Source organism: Vigna angularis, chromosome 4, assembly GCF_016808095.1.
Source record: "Vigna angularis cultivar LongXiaoDou No.4 chromosome 4, ASM1680809v1, whole genome shotgun sequence".
Lineage (NCBI taxonomy): Eukaryota > Viridiplantae > Streptophyta > Magnoliopsida > Fabales > Fabaceae > Vigna > Vigna angularis.
Window position 1 is genome coordinate 2025266 of NC_068973.1, and position 17938 is coordinate 2043203.

The following is a 17938-nucleotide window of genomic DNA, read 5'->3' on the forward strand; positions in this document are numbered from 1 at the left end:
AGCTTTTTAAAACATTATACCTTTAAAATTAAAATTGTCAATACAAAATAAAATATTACAATTTCACATGTTTTACTACCAATAATCACTACATGAAAAACAAATAATCAAATTTATTATTGTTATATGATACCATACATTAATAACAAAATAAATTATAAAATCTTACAATTGTGAGTCAATTTAATTTCGAACCCAAATAAAACACTCTTAAATAAATATTAGTAATCACCCAGTTAGTTATAACAAAAAATCTTATTCAATTTACGTTACTTAAAATTCAAAAATTTATATAAATATAATGATATCCTCAACAACTTTAATAAAAAAACACAAATATGAAAATATTTATTATTTTTTTCCAACACAATGTAATCCAAATTACCCTATTTTTATATCCAAAAGTATATATTATAATAATTTAAATACTTATATATATATATATATATATATATATATATATATATATAATAAGAAAAATAAAATCACAACTTCAAAACTGATTTACTTTAAGAATACACTAATTATACAATAAAATCCATTACAGCAAAAAAGATAAAGAACTCGTATAACAAATTATAATATACCTAAGACAACTCTAACCAAAACAAATATAAATAACAAAACTAGCTCTTCTTACCTTCATTGACAATACTTTTTATCACAACATTCACACTTTTACTTTCGTTCGTACAATTTTTTTATCTTAACTTAATTTAATAAATAGACATGTCTCATTTATTTAGATTCATTCTCCACTTCTTTGAAAACGCACATTAATGAAAAATAAAATTAGAATCAAAATGTTGTAAATGCACGTTAACACAAAATGAAATCAGAATATAAATATATTTTTATTCTGATTGATCTCTAATTAAATTTTCATTATATATTAACCCTTGAATGTTGCATTTTAAATTTATTGTGTTGTCTCAAAATATGTCACTTCACCAGATTTAATATAATAATAATTTAAATACATATTCCTATCTATTATCTGATTTATCAATTTTTCTATAGATTTTAATTTTACTAACTATTTCTTTTATTGTAAAATAATTCTCTATCTTAGATTCTTTTATTTTTGTTAATTTGAATTCTTATCTTAGAGAATAAAATTTAAGATTGTATGTCTCGTCACTTCCTTAAAACTTCCTTAAAACTTCTTTTGCATTGTGTCCAAGTTTATTTTGTATTTGTGTCACCTATTATTTTTGGAGAGATTGTGTCATTAATTGCTTGTTAAAGAGAAATTGCTTGTTAATGAGCAAATAAAATATTGTTTTCTTTCATTTCCTTTTGAGCTACATTAAGGGTTAAGGTATCTTCTGGAATAAATCCTTGATCTATAGTGAAAATAGGTAGTTGAAAAAATATTTTGAAAGTAATGTAGAATGAAATATATCTTTTTTTTTTATTTATCTATGTCCAATAGATGATAAAATGCAGCTCTGCTACCACTATAATATATTGAAGTTGGGAAAGGTAACAGGATAAAGAAAATTGTAGAAATAGTAGAACATGGAAGTTGTAATTAAAAGTAGTATATTTTGTAGTTGTGTGTATGTTGTTGTTTTTTTTGTCTTTCATACCTCAAATGTTAGTGCACTTGTTATTTATTTATAGATCCATAAATTATTTTAGAAAATATTATCTACAACTTACTAGATTTTTATATAGAATGTTTTTGATATTTACCTCCTATTTTTACAATATTCTAAAATTTATATTACATTTCAATATCTTAGAATATTTTACATTATTCTAGAATTTACGTTATACTGTAATATATCTCCTATAAAATATTTATATCAAATAAAATTGTGCTAATTTTGACTCTAAAACCCGTAAGAGAGAAAAATATCACCATAATAATGTTTCTTCTAGTCTTATTCTAAGAGGCACATTCTGCCTCATTTCAACACAAACTTTTAGAACTGTCTGCTCCACAACACAAATATTTTGTACAATTATAAAACAACACAATAAAAATAATACACATCTTGAATAAAAACTTTATTATATACTTTTTACAATGTTATACTTCTTTAATAGTATATATCATGTATAGATCATACGTTTGGTTGGACGAAATAGAGTCCTCCAATAGAAGGTTGAATATATGATGTCTGACCATAACGAAAATTGCAGAAATATATACAAAAACAAGGGTGGACAAACAAGTACTGCAATATAATCCGGTATAACCCTCGAACCATAGTTGTACGTTATAAAGAAAGCACTGGCAAATGCTACCATCATACATGCTATGGAGATGAATAGAGTTATGAGTCCAGATATCAACTTCAAGGGTAGTGACTTGTAAAAGTCATACTCAGCATAACGAGACATGAGAATAGACAAGAATATTAATATTGCAGTTGAAGATGAGATGAAAGCAGCTCCATCGGATATTGCAAATACCAAAAATGATGTTTGGTTCAAATAATTTGGTTTTTTTGTTCCATCATCAATACCACCTGGTATGTTAATCGCAGCAGAGAATACTGCTGTAGCAATAACAGTTGAGATGAGCATGCAAAACTCAGCAGTACGTTTCATCCACTCTTCTCCTTTCTTCCGCAATCCTTCATGCTCTTTTGTGAATAAATCCTGAGCAGTTAGGCCATCAGAATTTTTCATTATTATGAGATGCGGAGGCATTATCTTCTTCACCTCCTGTCACATATACGTTGAAGAATAAGTATAGAAGATGATGATGAATTGAATTCAAATGATAAATGAATTTTATAACACAGGACTGAAATGTGTTGGTGTTGGAGTGAAATACGTACAGAGAATAGTTCCATTTGAAAAAAGTAATGCATGCAAAGCTAATGTAATATAAGATTGGTTACCTCAAACCATATTATCTCAAGGCACATTTGAAGTGCTGCTCCAGAAACTAATTCAAGTTGACGTGGGGGAGCTAACTTTGCAGCCAAATGCAATAAAGTGTTATTTTTTATTACTGTTGGTTCAGAATGTGTAGGATTGCTTAGATTGACCATGTATGTTACTATGAGATCCTTTTGGGACTCTATCTCGTGTATTAGATTGAAGATGTTAGCATGGCGATGTGAAACTGCCGTGTGAATTATACTGTGATTTTCGTTGTCGACTTCCCATATCAAACTAGGGTAAGCACTAATAAGCTCTGATAAGAATCCAAAGTTACCCACTTCGGCTGCATCAAATATTGCCTGGTAAGGTTCACTTATGATTCGAATTACTTCCGAGATCTTTTTGTTGAGAAGAATATTTTCCCAGAGATATTTAACCAATTGGAAAGTCACTTGTTTTTCCATTCCTGCAACATAAAAAATCTGTTACTAAACGAAACATGTAAAAATCCAAAGCCACATATTGGTGAATGTAAGAATTTACCGGGATTGATCTTGATGGGATGTGCAATATCAGGACAATGAGAACAAGAATGTAAGGGGGCTTGATTGAAAGCCAAGATATGCAAAGCTGTGTCATTATTCTGATCACGTGCCCAAGCTAGGTCTGGCCAGTGTTCTGCCACTTGTAAGGCAAACCCTAGAAAATATTTGAATAAGTATTTAATCACTATGTCCTGAAACATATTCTTAAAATATCTTAGTAAAATTGATTAAAAATTATGGAGCTATTTGTAAGATTAATTAAATTAAAAGTAATAATATCTTCCTAATTTCATAAATTTTAACAGACTTTAATAGTGAATGTATACTGTGTTATTGTACGCTGAAATAATTAATCTTGAAAATTATTTCCTAACTATCTATTACTTAGCACACTGCTTATGTTAGTCTTCAATTTTAAAGAATTAATAAAGAACATCAACAGTATACTGACTTAAATATAAATAATGCTTACTATGGTTGCCGGTTTTTATGCTAGAGAAAAACAACGATTTCCTATCAGGTTCTTCGAATTCTTCTCTGTTGATTTTGCGATACAGAAACCATGTCATTTCACATTTTCCTTGCATGACAGCAAATTGGATAGGGAGGTATCCACCTCCACCTCTGATTTTTGGCAAGTATTCATTTCTATCTAGCAATAAATTAGCAATACTCATGTTTCCAGATGATGCAGCAAAGCAGAACGCAGTGTTGCCCTTGCTATCTTGCAATAAAACGTGCTTATCTAGGAGCATGTCTAGTAGCTCTTCCACAAAGTGAGAATGGTTTGCACCTGCAGCGACATGGAGCAGTGTACTCCAACCTTTTGTTATTGCAGCATGTTTCAGTATCTCATTGTTTTCTAAGATCCGTTTAGCTGCTGCCCAATCACCTTTCATACCATATTTGTAAAGGGGCACGCAAAATTTAAAAAGTGGGTGCATTCTTTGCTCTGAAACAAAGATAATATGCAATTGCCTTCCTTATATGTATGTGTTACGAATAAAAAAAAATCACAGACTAAAAAAATAATGTATAAAATATTTTAGTTTGTCACATTAACATAAAAAATAGTTGGATGAAGTATTTTTTAGTTCCTCAACATATATATTAAATTAAAATTTATTCTTATTTCAAACTTTGATATATTATATTCTCTAAATTTTAAAAATAAATGGATGTAGTCTTCTAAATCCAACTTCATTAGATTTTTTTGAAATGTTTGTTAATGTATTTTTTTTGTCTTTATTATTCTTTATTAGATTATTTTCTACCTTTTATAGATTGTTAGGATTTATCAACAATTACTTTCTGTAAATAAGAAATCTCCTATCATCCCTTCATTTATTGAATATCTCTTGTGATCTCCAATATTAATTTAAAAAATATTTTATACTCCCCTGTCTAAGAAAACAGGATTTCATAATACAAGTAAGTAATTCTAAGCAAAGAAACCTCTCATATTCTTTCTCTTTCCTTGATATTTTGACATGGTATCAAAGTTTGGTTTCTAAGGAGTGATCTTTTCTTGGGTTCTAATATTGTTTCTTATGAGTATCTTGGGGTTGGACTAAACATCTCTGAATCATGGTCTTGTCTTGTGTTCTAGTATTTTTTCTTGTGGGTATATTGGGGTTGGAGAGTAAACATTTCTTTTGGATGATCAAGATGTTTTGTTGTGGTTTTCTTTTTGTCTTGATCTTAAAAGTTTTGTGAGTTCGTTGTGTCGTCTTCATATGCAACACACATGTTCGTGAGGTTGGTGCTATCAACCTGACTGGCCAAGCTTTTATATAGCATGTTGAGCTCCTACTAGATAGGTCGAGCTCTTATTCGAGAGGCTGAGCTCCTACCCTGCTGGTTGAGCTCCTACTTGGCAAGCCAAGCTTCAACCCGGTACTCGGTAACCCGAGCTTCAACCCGACAACATATGATTTTTCTCTCTTCTTTCATCATGTCTTATGATAAATCTGAATCATATCTTGTTTGTTTTAATAACAAAAATTATGCTGCTTGAGAATTTCAATTTAATCTTTTTGTTAAAGGAAAATAATTATGGGATTATGTTGATGGTTGAGTTCCAACACCTATTACTATAGTGGATTTGGGAAAATGGGGAAGCAAAGATGTCCAAATCATGGCTTGGATTCTTAGCTCGGTTGAGCCTCAATTTATTCCTAAGCTTAAGCCTCACAACACTGCTAAGAACATGTGGGATTATTTCAGAAAGGTTTATCATCAAAAGCTTAATCCAGAATTGGTACAACATATTATTATGTCAATTTTTTCTACCTTTGGTTTTTCACGTAATACTCTCGTTTCTTTTCAATCTTGGTACCTTCATTTTCGAGCCTTTAATCATATGAAAAAAATTTTTGTGTCTCTATCAAATTCAAACAGTTGATGGCACCGCCTTACTTATTAGTGTTATTGATGATATTCCCCTTCTTTGCCTAATGTTTTTGTGACTCCTAGTCTTTCCACAGACCTTATATATGTTGGTCAATTAGTTGATCAAGATTATAATGTTCACTTTTCTTGTTCTCGTTGTGTTGTACATGATCAAGTGTTAGGGAAGGTCATTTTGAAGGGACCTAAAGTGGGATGACTCTTTTTGCTATGCTTATCTCCTTCTACATATTGTTTTGTTTTTTTTCTCTAGTTGTATAGATGATCAACAACTGAATAAAATGTGGCATAATCGGTTAGGCTATCCAAATTTTCAAGTATTTTGTACTCTTTTTAATTCTAGTTTATTGGACAATAAAAATTCATTTGTTTCTTTTAATTATTCTACTTGCAAACTTGGAAAAAGTAAAACTTTACCATTTCCTCATAATGCATCTCACACAAATAATTGTGTGGACATTATTCATAGTGATGTTTGAGGGACTTCTCCTATTGTGTCATATGCAAGTTATAAGTACTTTGTTACATTCATAGATGATTATAGTAGATTTACTTGTGTATATTTTCTTCGGTCTAAAGTAGATGTTTTCTCTATCTCTTAATGCTTTGTTTCATTCTTTAAGACTCAATTCCCTACTCATAAAAATCTTAAGATCTGATTCTGGAGGAGAATATATGTCAAATACATTTCACAACTTTCTTTAACACGAGGGAATTATATCTCAACATTTTTGTCCTTCCACATCATAACAAAATGGTGTTGTTGAAAGAGATAATCATTGTCCTTGATGTTGCACACGCTCTTTTGGTTGAATCCTCTTTTCCTCTTAAGTTTTGGTGTGAAGCTCTTTCAATTCCTGTTTGTTTAATAAATAGATTACCTTCTCATACTCTACATAATGTTTCTCCTTTCTATAAGTTGTTTGGTTGTTCACCTTCATACTATAATCTTCATACTTTGTGTTGTGTTTGTTTTGTGCATGTTTCTGCTCATGAACGTCTTGAACTCACTAATCAATTTGTCAAGTATGCTTTTCTAGGCTATGCTCTTAATCAAAAGGGTTATGTTTACTATGATCCTTAACTTTGTTGCATTAGAGTTTCCAGGAATGTCATATTCTTTGAAAATCAATATTTATTTTCCTTATACATTGCACCTTCATCTCCATTTTTATCTCATGCCATATTTTCTAGAATCTTCAAAAACTGTTTCAAGATTGGTTTTGTGTATTAAAAACGTCATCCTCATCCTCTTGGTACCCTTCATGATGATGCTCTAACACTTGATCCTAACCCACCTCCTACATTGGATCCTGGTTTGTTTGTTATACCTCTTTGTGGTTCCACTTAATCCTCGAAACCCTTGATTGGTATGGTTTTTTACACCTATTTCTTTATTAACTACCTTATCTTCTATTTCTATTCCTTCTAATTATACTTAGGCTATGGAACATGAATGTTAGAAAAAGGCAATGCAAGAAGAACTCTAGGAACTTCAAGAAAATCACACATAGAACATTGTGTCTTGTCCTCCCATGGTCAAACCTATTGGAGGTAATGGGTTTTCTTGTCAAGCTTCGATCTGATGGCTCTTTAGATCGTAACAAAGCTTGATTAGTAGCTCTTGCTAATAGACAAGAGTATATGAGATTGATTATGAGGAGATATTTTTTCATGTTGCCAAGATTACTACAATTTGGACAATCCTTGCTCTTGCTACTTCTCAATCTTGTCCATTGCATCAAATGGCTGTGAAGAATGTCTTTCTTCACAGTAATCTTAAAGAAGAAATCTACATGAAACTTTTTGTTGGTATGCTTATTTCTTTCTTTATTGATGTTTGTAAACTATTATGTTCCTTGTATGGGCTTAAATAGACTCCTTAGGCTTTGTTTGAGAAGTTTCATACCACTTTATCTCAATTCTTCTTCAAGCAAAGTCAATATGACTATTTTCTCTTATTTCACAAGTTTCCCACTAGTATATCCTACTTTTGGTTTACGTGGATGATCTCATCATCATAAGAACAAATCATGACTTAATTAAGAAGTTGCACATTGAACTACATACAACATTTCACATGAAAGATCTTGGACAACTCACCTATTTTTTATGATTAGAGGTACAATCATTGATCCAATGGAATGTTTTCAAACCAACAAAAGTACATTTAAGATCTTATTCAATTGGTAGGTTTAGATGAAACTTAGTCAGTTGATACTCCAATGGAAGTTAATGTCAAGTATCAGAAAAATAAAAGATATATTTTCCTAGATTCTTTGTCGACGTTTGGTAGGAAGTTTTATCTACCTAACCACTGCTAGACTTGACATTTTGTATGTTGTTCACCAATCCACTAGTTTATGTTTACTTCTTATCATCTTCATTTTGTTGTTTTTTGTCACATTGTTCGATACCTTTAAAGGATCACCTACACGTGAGTTATTTTTTTCCAAAGACTCATCTTTACAACTTGTGGCATACAATGATGTTGATTAGGCATTGTTCAGATACTCATCGGTCTACTACATGTTGGTGTATGTTTCTTAGTGTTGGAAATCCAAGTGTGAGTCTAAGTCATATATTTGATAGAAATGAGAAAGTAGAGCACTATATAAAGATGAAAGACTCATTAACCCATTGCCTTAAGGTTTTGGATAAAGAGTGGTGTCTATCCCTTATATGGTTGGGCTCAGATGTCATTTGTGATTATGTCTCCCCGTTGAACCTCCTCTTTGATAGACCCAACAGTGGTATCTGAGCCAGGTTAGTCTTGGTGATAAACTCAGACGAGTATAGTGGTCCCTACGGCGGTACGAAGGGCTACTCGTGGTTGTGGTTGGTTGGGAATGCTTCCGCTAGAGGGGGAGTGTACCTATGTGGAAGAGACTCACCCTTGAGGGGGAGATTGTTGAAAATCCAAGTGTGAGCTCAAGTCCCACATTGGATAGAAATGAGAAAGTAGAGCACTATATAAAGATGAAAGACCCATTAACCCATTGCCTTAAGGTTTTGGGTAAAGAGTGATATTAATCCCTTATATGGTTGGACTCATATGTCATTGGTGATTGTGTCTCTCCGGTGAATCTCCTCCTTGATAGACCCAACACTTAGTAGTGCCTTAATTTCTTGAAAATTTAAGAAGCAAGATTGTGTTTCTAAATCTTCTACTCACATTCAATGTCGATTGTGTTTCTAAATCTTCTACTCAAGTTATGTGGTTACATGATCGTTTGAAGCAACTTGAGTTTTCTCAACCTACATCTACGCCTATTCATTCCGATAATACGAGTGCTATTCAGAATGGTAATGTATTTTATTATATCTTTATTACTCTTTATTAGATTATTTTTTATCATTTTATACATAGTTGTTAGGATTTATCAACAATTACTCTATGTAAATTGAAAATCTCCAATAATCCGTCTTTCTATTGCATATCTCTTATTAATGAAAAAGTATTATGTACTGCCCATCTAACAAAAGAGGATTCCGGAATACAAGCAAACAATTATAAGTAACAAAATCTCTCATATTTTCTCTTACCTTAATATTTTGACAATATTATATGCGTTTTACGATGACGTTTAAGTTGTTCGCACCATTTTAACACTTTATAGCTCAAATATTAGTTTAGAGCACTATTTAACGACCCAAAAAAAAATTAGTATCCTTAGATTAAAAGATTTATATTCATTTATTTTTAGAAAAAAATATTAAAAATTGAGAAAAAAAAATGAATTTTAATTTCACATATAAATCCAAAAACTAAAAACATAGTTTATCCAAAATAGTTTTATCCTATAGATGAATGAAGAAAGTTATTTTTCTAAGATAATTTTTACCATTTTCTTCTTCTTGTACAATGTCAAGGAGAGGAGCATTCGCAGGATCTGCATTGGATATTATGGTATGGTTGGATTGTGATGGTGGAGTTGAAGAGTCAGCCATTTCCCTGTATAACTAGATGTTGCCCAGAATTGTCTTTCTATATTGAGAGACTGTATTCACAACACAAGCACATACATTCTTAATATAAAAAAAAGAGAAAAAAAAAGAGGTAGACAGACATACAATAAATACAAATTTAATTATATAGTGTCTTATTTTATTAATTTTTATTTAAATTGTTTGTGTAAGGTAATATCATTTCCACATATTTTTATCAATTTATTAAATATGTAATAATATATATATATATACATATATATGTTATGAAAAAAAGGTTAAAATGATAATCGTTGAATGATTATGTCATTTTATTTTTTAAATTATTTTAATGAATATTTTGCTAAGCATTAAAAAAAAGCATATACAACTTTAAAAATGTTAGTTAGTAAAATATACGGAAAATTTAGTAGTGAATTTACGAAATAGTAACTGTTTGATAGAAAAATGTATATAAGTATGTGATTGAAAAATAAAAATTTATATAAACTTTTGTAATTATTTTTTACAAATTAAACTTTGTATGTTAAATCATTTGTTAGTAAACTATAAGTAATTGTACACGTTTAGAAATATATAGACAACGCATGTTCTAAAAGGAGAAAGAAACAAGACAAAGGCTATGCTCACTTTGGGGTGATACAATGTGGAGAATGTTTTGTGCAGATGAATTTGCGATTTATTTTATGTTTGTTTCTATGGATTTGCGCGGATGGATTTGGGGATATAAAAAATATTCATTGGTGATAGGGAAGATTTAAAGGTGATTGTAATGAAAAGTCATTCTTATCTCTTTTATCAATATATGAAAAAAATATATAAAAATGTATGGAATAACTTCTGGGTGGGTGGGTGCATGCACTTCTGTAAGAGAATCAATTCTAATTATGAAACATGGGTAGTTTTAATAATAATAATAATATATTAATAATAAATATAATAATAATAATAGTAATAAAACTAATAATAATAATTATTATTATAATAATAATATTATTATTATTTTAATTTATTATATTACAATTTTTTTACATTTTAAAAATTAATTTTTATTTTTTTTTCTATAAATTTTTTACAATTATATATAACATCAACAATTATCATTTTATATTACTTTTACTACTAAGAATATTTTAATAATCTTTAATTTTTATCGATTTAATAATTTTTTATCTGTCACATCGATCAAATCTTACAGTAATTTTTATAAACTTTACTTTTAAATTCACTCTCATTCACCTCCAAATTCATCCAAATAAACAATAAAAATTTATCCAAAATTCTCTCAAATTCATTTATTCATTCTGAATCATCTTCTAAAGTAAATACACCCAAAATTGTTCCGTATCGCCATCTTTATCTTTGTAGGCTAAAAAACGTGAAGAAATAGAATTGACTAGGTTGGTAAAAAGTTAATATACAATGTCGTTTCAGACCATTGTCCTGACAATTGGGGAAATGTTCAGTAACATAATAACAACGGCCAATGATATTTTAACATAAAGTTCTGGATATATGGTTCAATTTTTTTATTGAGTCTAAAATACATTAACATAATAATAAAATAATAAAAAAATAATAAGTGTATTTTGTACTCAAATATTTAAAAAGAAAATGTGTGAAAATATTTTTTCCGTAAAACAAATAAAACTTGAACGCACGCCCTAATAAGATGAGAAACTTAATTTTACAACAAGAGAGAGAAAGAAAAAACTGTGAAATTTACCTAAAATGAAGATAAGAAATTAGTACAATAAATGAATGGGTCATATCTGACAACAGTTCAAATTTGCTTCCGTATTTCCCCACCTTATCCGCCTTTGGCCAATTATTGTACCACAAATCATCGTTTCTAACATGTGACTGAAATTTCAACCTAATCATAACTGATCTTAAAGTTGAACTTTTGATTGGATATTTTGGTTCAAATTACCATACTTATTGATTTAAAACTCATATAAAAGAGTAGTTAATAGTATTTTAAATTTACACTAAAGTTACGCTTAAAAGAATATACTTTTTGACTTCTAAATATAAAAAATATATATTAAACCTATGTTACATAATTTCAACATGAAGATAATAAAAATAATCAAAGCTGTATTTGAAAGCATAATCTCTTATAAAGGCATTTTTAAGTATGACTTAATCATTTACCTTTTATATAAAAAAAATACTTTTAAACTAAAATGTCTATCCTTGAGAATAAGTATTTTTGTAGTTTTATAATCTCCATAATGATGCCAACTCTGAGGTTTAAACATAGAAGAACATGAATCAAACGGAAAAAAGTTACTTAATTAAAAGGAAAATATCATAGATACTCAAACAACCTCTATATATAAATCCTAGGTATAATAGTAAAACATAACACTATATTTACTGTCTAAAATACTAGTATGCCTCTAACCACAATGCAACAGAAGTTGAGAACGGAGGTTAAAAGTAAACAGCAGAATTAAGAGGAGGAGTAATGCAGAAATAGAAACCTGAAGAAGAAGATGACGATGATGCTGTGGTCTGATGTTAAATGAAGGAGAATACTGTTTATATAGTAGAAAGAGAGGTAGCTCTATGGCAATTGAAGAAGTATCCTAGAATATTCTTTTTGTATTTGTTGCTCAATGTTACTCCATGGATTTGGCATTTGAACTTTCCAGGTAGGAGTGACTCAACCCTCGTGTTGCTTTTCGACGAAGATGCATAATGTATAAGAGAAAGTCTAGTCAACGGACGTGGAAAAAAAATTCAAAACAGAAAATACAATTCAAATATATGTTTTGGAAAAAATAATCTCAATAATTTATAATTAGTTTACGCATAAAGTTTCAGGTTGAATGGAGTAACTGCGACATTAGTGAGGGAGCAAACCTAAGCTTATTAGAATTGTAGAGAGGTTGTATAGGCACTCAGACATATGAATACGGAGAATATTTGAAAAGGAAAATGTTCTTTTTATAACTTTTTTTTACCATTTTTTTACATGGTATCTTGTGATTAGTCTGTTTTAAGTATATAAAACAATATAAAAGTAACACTTAATTTATTATAAAAAAATTGTTAAAGAAAATTGTTAAGAGGTACGTTTGAAAATTTATTGACTCAAAATGATAACGTATTGGGTGGGTGGAAAAGGATGTGAGAAACCGTTTATACTTAGTGACTAAGAATTGGAAGAGAGATAGCTTTATGGCAATTGAAGAAGTATTCTGGAATGTTCCTTTTGTATTTGTTGCTCACTGTTACTCCATGGTTTTGGCATTTGCACTTTCCAGGTAAGGGATGCCTCAACTCCAAGTTGCTTCTAGACGAATATGCATAATGTATAAGAGAAAGTCTCGATCAGCGGACGTGAAAATAAAATCCAAAACAGAAAATACAATTCCAATATATGTTTTGAAAAAAATAATCTCAATAATTTATATTAGTTTACGCATAAGGTTTCGGGTTGAATGGAGTAACTAACATTAATAAGGGAGCAAACATACTCATTAGAGTTGTAAAGAGGTTGATATAGGCCCTTATACGTGTGGTGCTGTAAGTGAACAAAAAGGAAGGTGTGGAAAGAAAATGCTGGAAGAGATTAAGAAGAAATAATGCATCAGAAAGATCTGTTTAAGAAGTACTCTTGAGGTTATATAGTTCTTGAGATGTGGATATTTGATCTCTTTAGATATTGCTTCAGAGGCAGATGCAAAAGTGACTAATTTTATCCGTAAATTTTTGCCGAGATGATGTTAAAGTATTAATATTACAGTTGAAGATAAGATGAAAGCAGCTCCATCCGATATTGCAAATACCAAAAATGATGTTTGGTTCAAATAATTTGGTTTTTTTAAGATCATCAATACCACCTGGTATGTTAATCGCAGCAGAGAACACTGCTGTAGCAATAACAGTTGAGATGAGCATGCAAAACTCAGCAGTTCGTTTCATCCACTCTTCTCCTTTATTTCGCAATCTTTCATGCTCTTTTGTGAATAATTTCTTAGCAGTTACGCCATCAGAATTTTTCACTATATGGAGGCATTATCTTCTCCACCTCCTGTCACATATACGTTGAAGAGTAAGTATAGAAGATAGTGATGAATTGAATTCAGAGCAGTGGAAAATATATTTTTTATAATGATTTTATTCACCGCCGGTTCAAATCCATCAGAGATATAAAAGGTGACCAAATAACAGTTTTATAAATATAAAAAATTCTTTTACACCAATTATAATGAAAATAGGTATAAAAAGTAACCTAATGACAGTATTATAATAAAATACAAATAGCTAATAGGTGGAGAAAATCTTTTCTTTTATACCTATTCACCTTAAACAGGTGTAAATTATTGATCAACACAAGCTAAATATTATATCCGGTGTCAATTACTTTACATATTTGATTAGTAACTTCTCTTCTCCTCTGTGCAATTTTTGTTTTCTAGTTCTCCCTCCTTCCTTCTCCTCCGTTTCTCCTGCCATTGTTCTCGTTCAGTTGTTGCTATTATCGAAGTTGTGGAGGTGGTTGGGTGAAGCTGTTGTTCGACGTTTGAAGTTGTTCGTTGTGGTTAAAGTTCTCTACTGTCTTGGGTGAAACCTTTGCCTTGTCTGGCTGAGAAAATTAGCTCCGAGCCAAACTCTAACCAGTTCCGTTCCGAACTGAAAACCAGAGAGAAACACTGAGATTCATTCAATCACCTTAACTTAAATGCATGTAATTACGCATTGTGTCGAGGGAACTTCGATCTTCGTTATCAGCGATGGATGCGTGGAACGAAGATTTTGCGGAGCAGGAGATTGGGAACTTCGCGGAATCGTTCCATAAGTTTTTGCTTTCGCAGAGAGATCTCTTGCACAGCCAGATCGATCAGTTTGAGGAAATCGTCGTCACGCAATGCAAACTCACCGGCGTCAACCCTCTCTCTCAAGAAATGGTGCGTTCTCAAACATTTTCCTCTCTCTTTGATTTGTTTAGCTTTGTTTGTAATCTCATTGTTTAGTTTTGGTTAATGGAAAAAGTGAAGAGCCTCCTAGTTTCGTTTCGTTTCCAGAGTTTTGCTGTGTACTTGGAATCATTTGAACTCTTTGAAGCGTTCGTAGAATTAGTTGTGAACACATTCGGGTTATAATTTTGCTTTTGTAGTAAGTGATTTTAAGGCGTCGTAGTTTAAGTGTCTGATTTTGTTCAAATTTTTGTTTGTTTTTGGTGCAGGCAGTGCATTTTTTTTTTTTGCAGGCTTGTACACAAATATACTCTTTGTTTCATATTGAATGTCTCTGACTTAATCCAAATTTGCAGGAAAAAAAACCTAGAGATTTATTGAATCCAAAGCCTGATCTAGATGATTCAGATAAACATTTTGTTGTTAATATTTTTAGTTTAATGCAACAAGAAGAGGCATTTTCCGGGCAAGAGAAATTGATGGAGTAGATATTGACGATACAAAATTTTTCAGTATTGTTGTGGTACACAATTAGCTTTCTTTATATTATCTGATTTAGTTTTTCTGTTATATGCTTGTAGGTTTTTGAGCAGAGGCGGTGGAATAACTTTAGCTACTTGGTTGAGTAAGACAACTGCTGAGGAGCAAACCAGTGTCCTTCTTATCTTGAAGGTAAATCTAAATACGTGGTTAATATTTTGTGTTGCATTTAATTGGCACATGTATGAATACTATCTAACTCTGGTTAATTATTTTTCAGGTTCTTTGTCATTTTCCTTTACATAAAGCCATTCCCTTTTTGTTCTGGTTGACTGATGTAACACTTCCTCCTTCTCATTTTGTTCAATGTCTGTTATTAATGTCAAATCTTCATATATTTATATATATTATAATTTTTAATCTTTGTCCTAATGGGTTACGAATGAATGATAAAGTTGATGCTAAAACGCGTTGATATTGATTTAATCTTTGACAAATCGCACGCAAGGGGTAACTGGACCCATTGCTTTGCATTGCATTTGAATTTTATTAATATCTATACATTACACCAATATTTGATGCGTGTATGTAAAGAAATAATTAGCCCTGGTGTGTAGAATATAATAATTTGAAAAGGTTCAATCACCGCCCAAATGGTTGGTTATTATGCAGTAGATTTAAATAGGGTCCTATAAGTTCTGGTTTTTACCATGAACAGTAAAGGGATAGGTGATGAGACATGGAAACAGAGAGACAGAGAGAAAGGGAGTGATGGGTTGAGAATTTGGGTCATTTTTGTGGGATTGTAATGAGCACTTGGGAGCGGAATGGCATTTTCTGAGTGTCTGAACTTCCACCTCACATTGTTTTGTGAGAATCATAATTAATAGTCATGGCCATGGCATGTACAGAAAAGTTAGGCAAAATTACATATCCTAAGTATTCAGGGGTCCCTTCAGAAGATGGACTGATTGATTATAACCTTTGAAATGCCATGGCCAGTTTGCTAGACTTTTATAAGGGGTATTTTCCCACTAGCCTAATTTGGATGGACATTTCCTACCCCTCCATCCACAATGAAATATAAAATCAAGATAATGATAAACCAAGTGGGGAAGTTGATATAATTCCACTGGCTTTTTTCTGGCTAATTGAAGGTTTATTAAGGACCCATTAATGATGTGTGATGTTTTAGGTTCCATGCTTATCTGTAACATTTCAAAAGACTTTGTTGAATGTTTGAGAAATTAGAAATTGATTGTGTACCATTATTGTGATGTGTCCAAGAGTAATAGATACAAGTTGAACATAAAAATATGCTTAGTTCTGAACCAAGTGACAGAGGAATGGCCAATATTGAAGGCAAAAAGAATTGGTGAGTTTCTGATATAATCACAAGAGACAGATTAGCAACCCGTGTGATGGAGGCTAATGACTCCAAAATTAAATGAATATTATGATGGCAAAGACTATTAGGAGCTGAGTGGAGAGGCCCAAGTTCCCAAAGAGATTGATATTTGATTGGATAGGGAGGGTCTTATGTATATTCTTTTTATGGTGAATTGCTTTCTTCTTCCTCAAGGTGAATTGTGATAGTTAAACTGTGTATATGTCTCGTGATTTGTATCTAAAAGTTTCTGAATTTATAGGCTGGAGATTCCCGGTTTGAAGGTCGTGAGCGTGTGCAATATACCAGGGAGTAGCTCTTACAACTCAGAGAGGTATTTTTTATGTTATTGCTGCTTTAATGTTATAATATCCGTGAGTGCCACTTTCTTCTTTCTATATTTTCCAAGCGATCGTGCTCTTTGACTTCTGAACAAAATAAGCTTGGAAAAGGCCATTATTGATAATAAAAGTAACAGATGGTACGCTCTTCCACTCCCAAAACCTCACTCCCGTCCAATCCACCATCTCTGCAACTATTGATTCTCAGTCTTCCATTTGTGGTACCGTTAATTAATTAAGCTAAGCTATATCTATTTATAGTTGAAGATTTTGGATTTAAATGTTTATATATTGAGCATGCATGATGCAGTTGGGAGCCCAGTTTCTGCTAACAAACCAAATGGAAGAGATAACGAAGTGAAAGGAGCGACCACAACAAGTGGTTCTTCACGTGAGCCATCTGATGAAGATGATGAAGCAGGTCTCTGTGAACAAAGCACAAACGCTGTTGACACCAAACGTCTTAGAAGGTACATATAACTTACATATTTTTGTTTTATCAACATTACAAATCTTACGTCCACCAATTTTATCACATAAATTTATAAATTATTATGAATTGCACAGGAAGGATTCTAATAGAGAGTCTGCAAGGAGGTCGAGAAGAAGAAAACAAGCCCATTTGTCTGACCTGGAGTGGCAAGTAATTTATCAAACAACATTCTTCTCACTTTTCTGCTTTTTTTTATCATTTTTTTTCCATGTCTTATTTAATATATTTTATTTACGGGTTAATAATTTTTTATAAATTTACTAATAATAAAAACTCATGTTAAGGAAATGTATTAGAAAATATAGGTACCAGTACCTTAACCTAAAACGACGTAAACTTTTTGTTTTTGTTTTTCATTTGCCCAATTCTTTATCTAGAGATGTGCTAGACAATACTCAACTATCAAGAAATTAAGCAAATATATTAGAATCATTCTAGATAGTATTGGGAGGTTCAATATACACATATCTTGTGCGTAGTGCTTGTCTTGTGTGTCTACTGTTATGTTATAAGTTTATTTGTATTAATTAAACTTAAACAGAGACTGCCAGATTTTCTAC

General features: G+C 31.1%; 2 protein-coding genes across 7 annotated transcripts; one reads left to right on the forward strand and one right to left on the reverse strand.

Annotated features, from left to right (window-relative positions):
• Window positions 1-1894: 1894 nt before the first annotated feature.
• On the reverse strand, window positions 1895-12424 carry LOC108321055 (uncharacterized). Of its 3 annotated transcripts, none has more exons than XM_052876799.1 (6): window positions 12236-12424; window positions 9644-9799; window positions 3862-4182; window positions 3388-3543; window positions 2859-3310; window positions 1895-2679 (listed from the first exon to the last, which is right to left on the reverse strand). In XM_052876799.1, exons 2-6 carry the CDS (start codon window positions 9747-9749, stop codon window positions 2062-2064), a joined length of 1653 nt encoding a protein of 550 aa, XP_052732759.1. In that variant the 5' UTR covers window positions 9750-9799; window positions 12236-12424; the 3' UTR covers window positions 1895-2061. The 3 variants fall into 3 exon arrangements, with proteins under 3 accessions (XP_052732759.1, XP_052732758.1, XP_017408187.1); XM_052876798.1 differs by having other exon boundaries at window positions 3862-4281; XM_017552698.2 differs by having other exon boundaries at window positions 3862-4341.
• An 816-nt stretch (window positions 12425-13240) lies between these two features.
• On the forward strand, window positions 13241-17725 carry LOC108321099 (uncharacterized). 4 transcript variants are annotated; one of them, XR_008248496.1, is made up of 7 exons: window positions 13241-13812; window positions 14180-14668; window positions 15259-15349; window positions 15438-15494; window positions 16807-17106; window positions 17196-17355; window positions 17453-17725. XR_008248496.1 is itself a non-coding variant. In XM_017552747.2 (6 exons), the coding sequence occupies exons 1-4, from the start codon at window positions 14499-14501 to the stop codon at window positions 16858-16860; spliced, it is 372 nt and encodes a 123-aa protein (XP_017408236.1). In that variant the 5' UTR covers window positions 14044-14498; the 3' UTR covers window positions 16861-17106; window positions 17196-17355; window positions 17453-17725. The 4 variants fall into 4 exon arrangements, 2 of the variants coding, with proteins under 2 accessions (XP_017408236.1, XP_052732760.1); XR_008248497.1 differs by lacking the exon at window positions 13241-13812 and having other exon boundaries at window positions 14048-14668; window positions 16807-16878; window positions 17023-17106; XM_017552747.2 differs by lacking the exon at window positions 13241-13812 and having other exon boundaries at window positions 14044-14668.
• The last annotated feature ends 213 nt before the right edge of the window (window positions 17726-17938 follow it).

Excerpts from the sequence above, each read along its gene's own strand:
- LOC108321055 (XM_017552698.2), bottom strand. The coding sequence starts at position 9,749 with ATGGCTGACTCTTCAACTCCACCATCACAATCCAACCATACCATAATA. Across the intron at positions 3,544-3,861 it reads CATAAAAACCGGCAACCATA|GGTTTGCCTTACAAGTGGCA; the intron begins GTAAGCATTATT and ends AATATTTTCTAG. Across the intron at positions 3,311-3,387 it reads TCCCATCAAGATCAATCCCG|GAATGGAAAAACAAGTGACT; the intron begins GTAAATTCTTAC and ends TTTATGTTGCAG.
- LOC108321099 (XM_017552747.2), top strand. The coding sequence starts at position 14,499 with ATGCGTGGAACGAAGATTTTGCGGAGCAGGAGATTGGGAACTTCGCGG. Across the intron at positions 14,669-15,258 it reads ACCCTCTCTCTCAAGAAATG|GTTTTTGAGCAGAGGCGGTG; the intron begins GTGCGTTCTCAA and ends ATATGCTTGTAG. Across the intron at positions 15,350-15,437 it reads GTGTCCTTCTTATCTTGAAG|GTTCTTTGTCATTTTCCTTT; the intron begins GTAAATCTAAAT and ends ATTATTTTTCAG.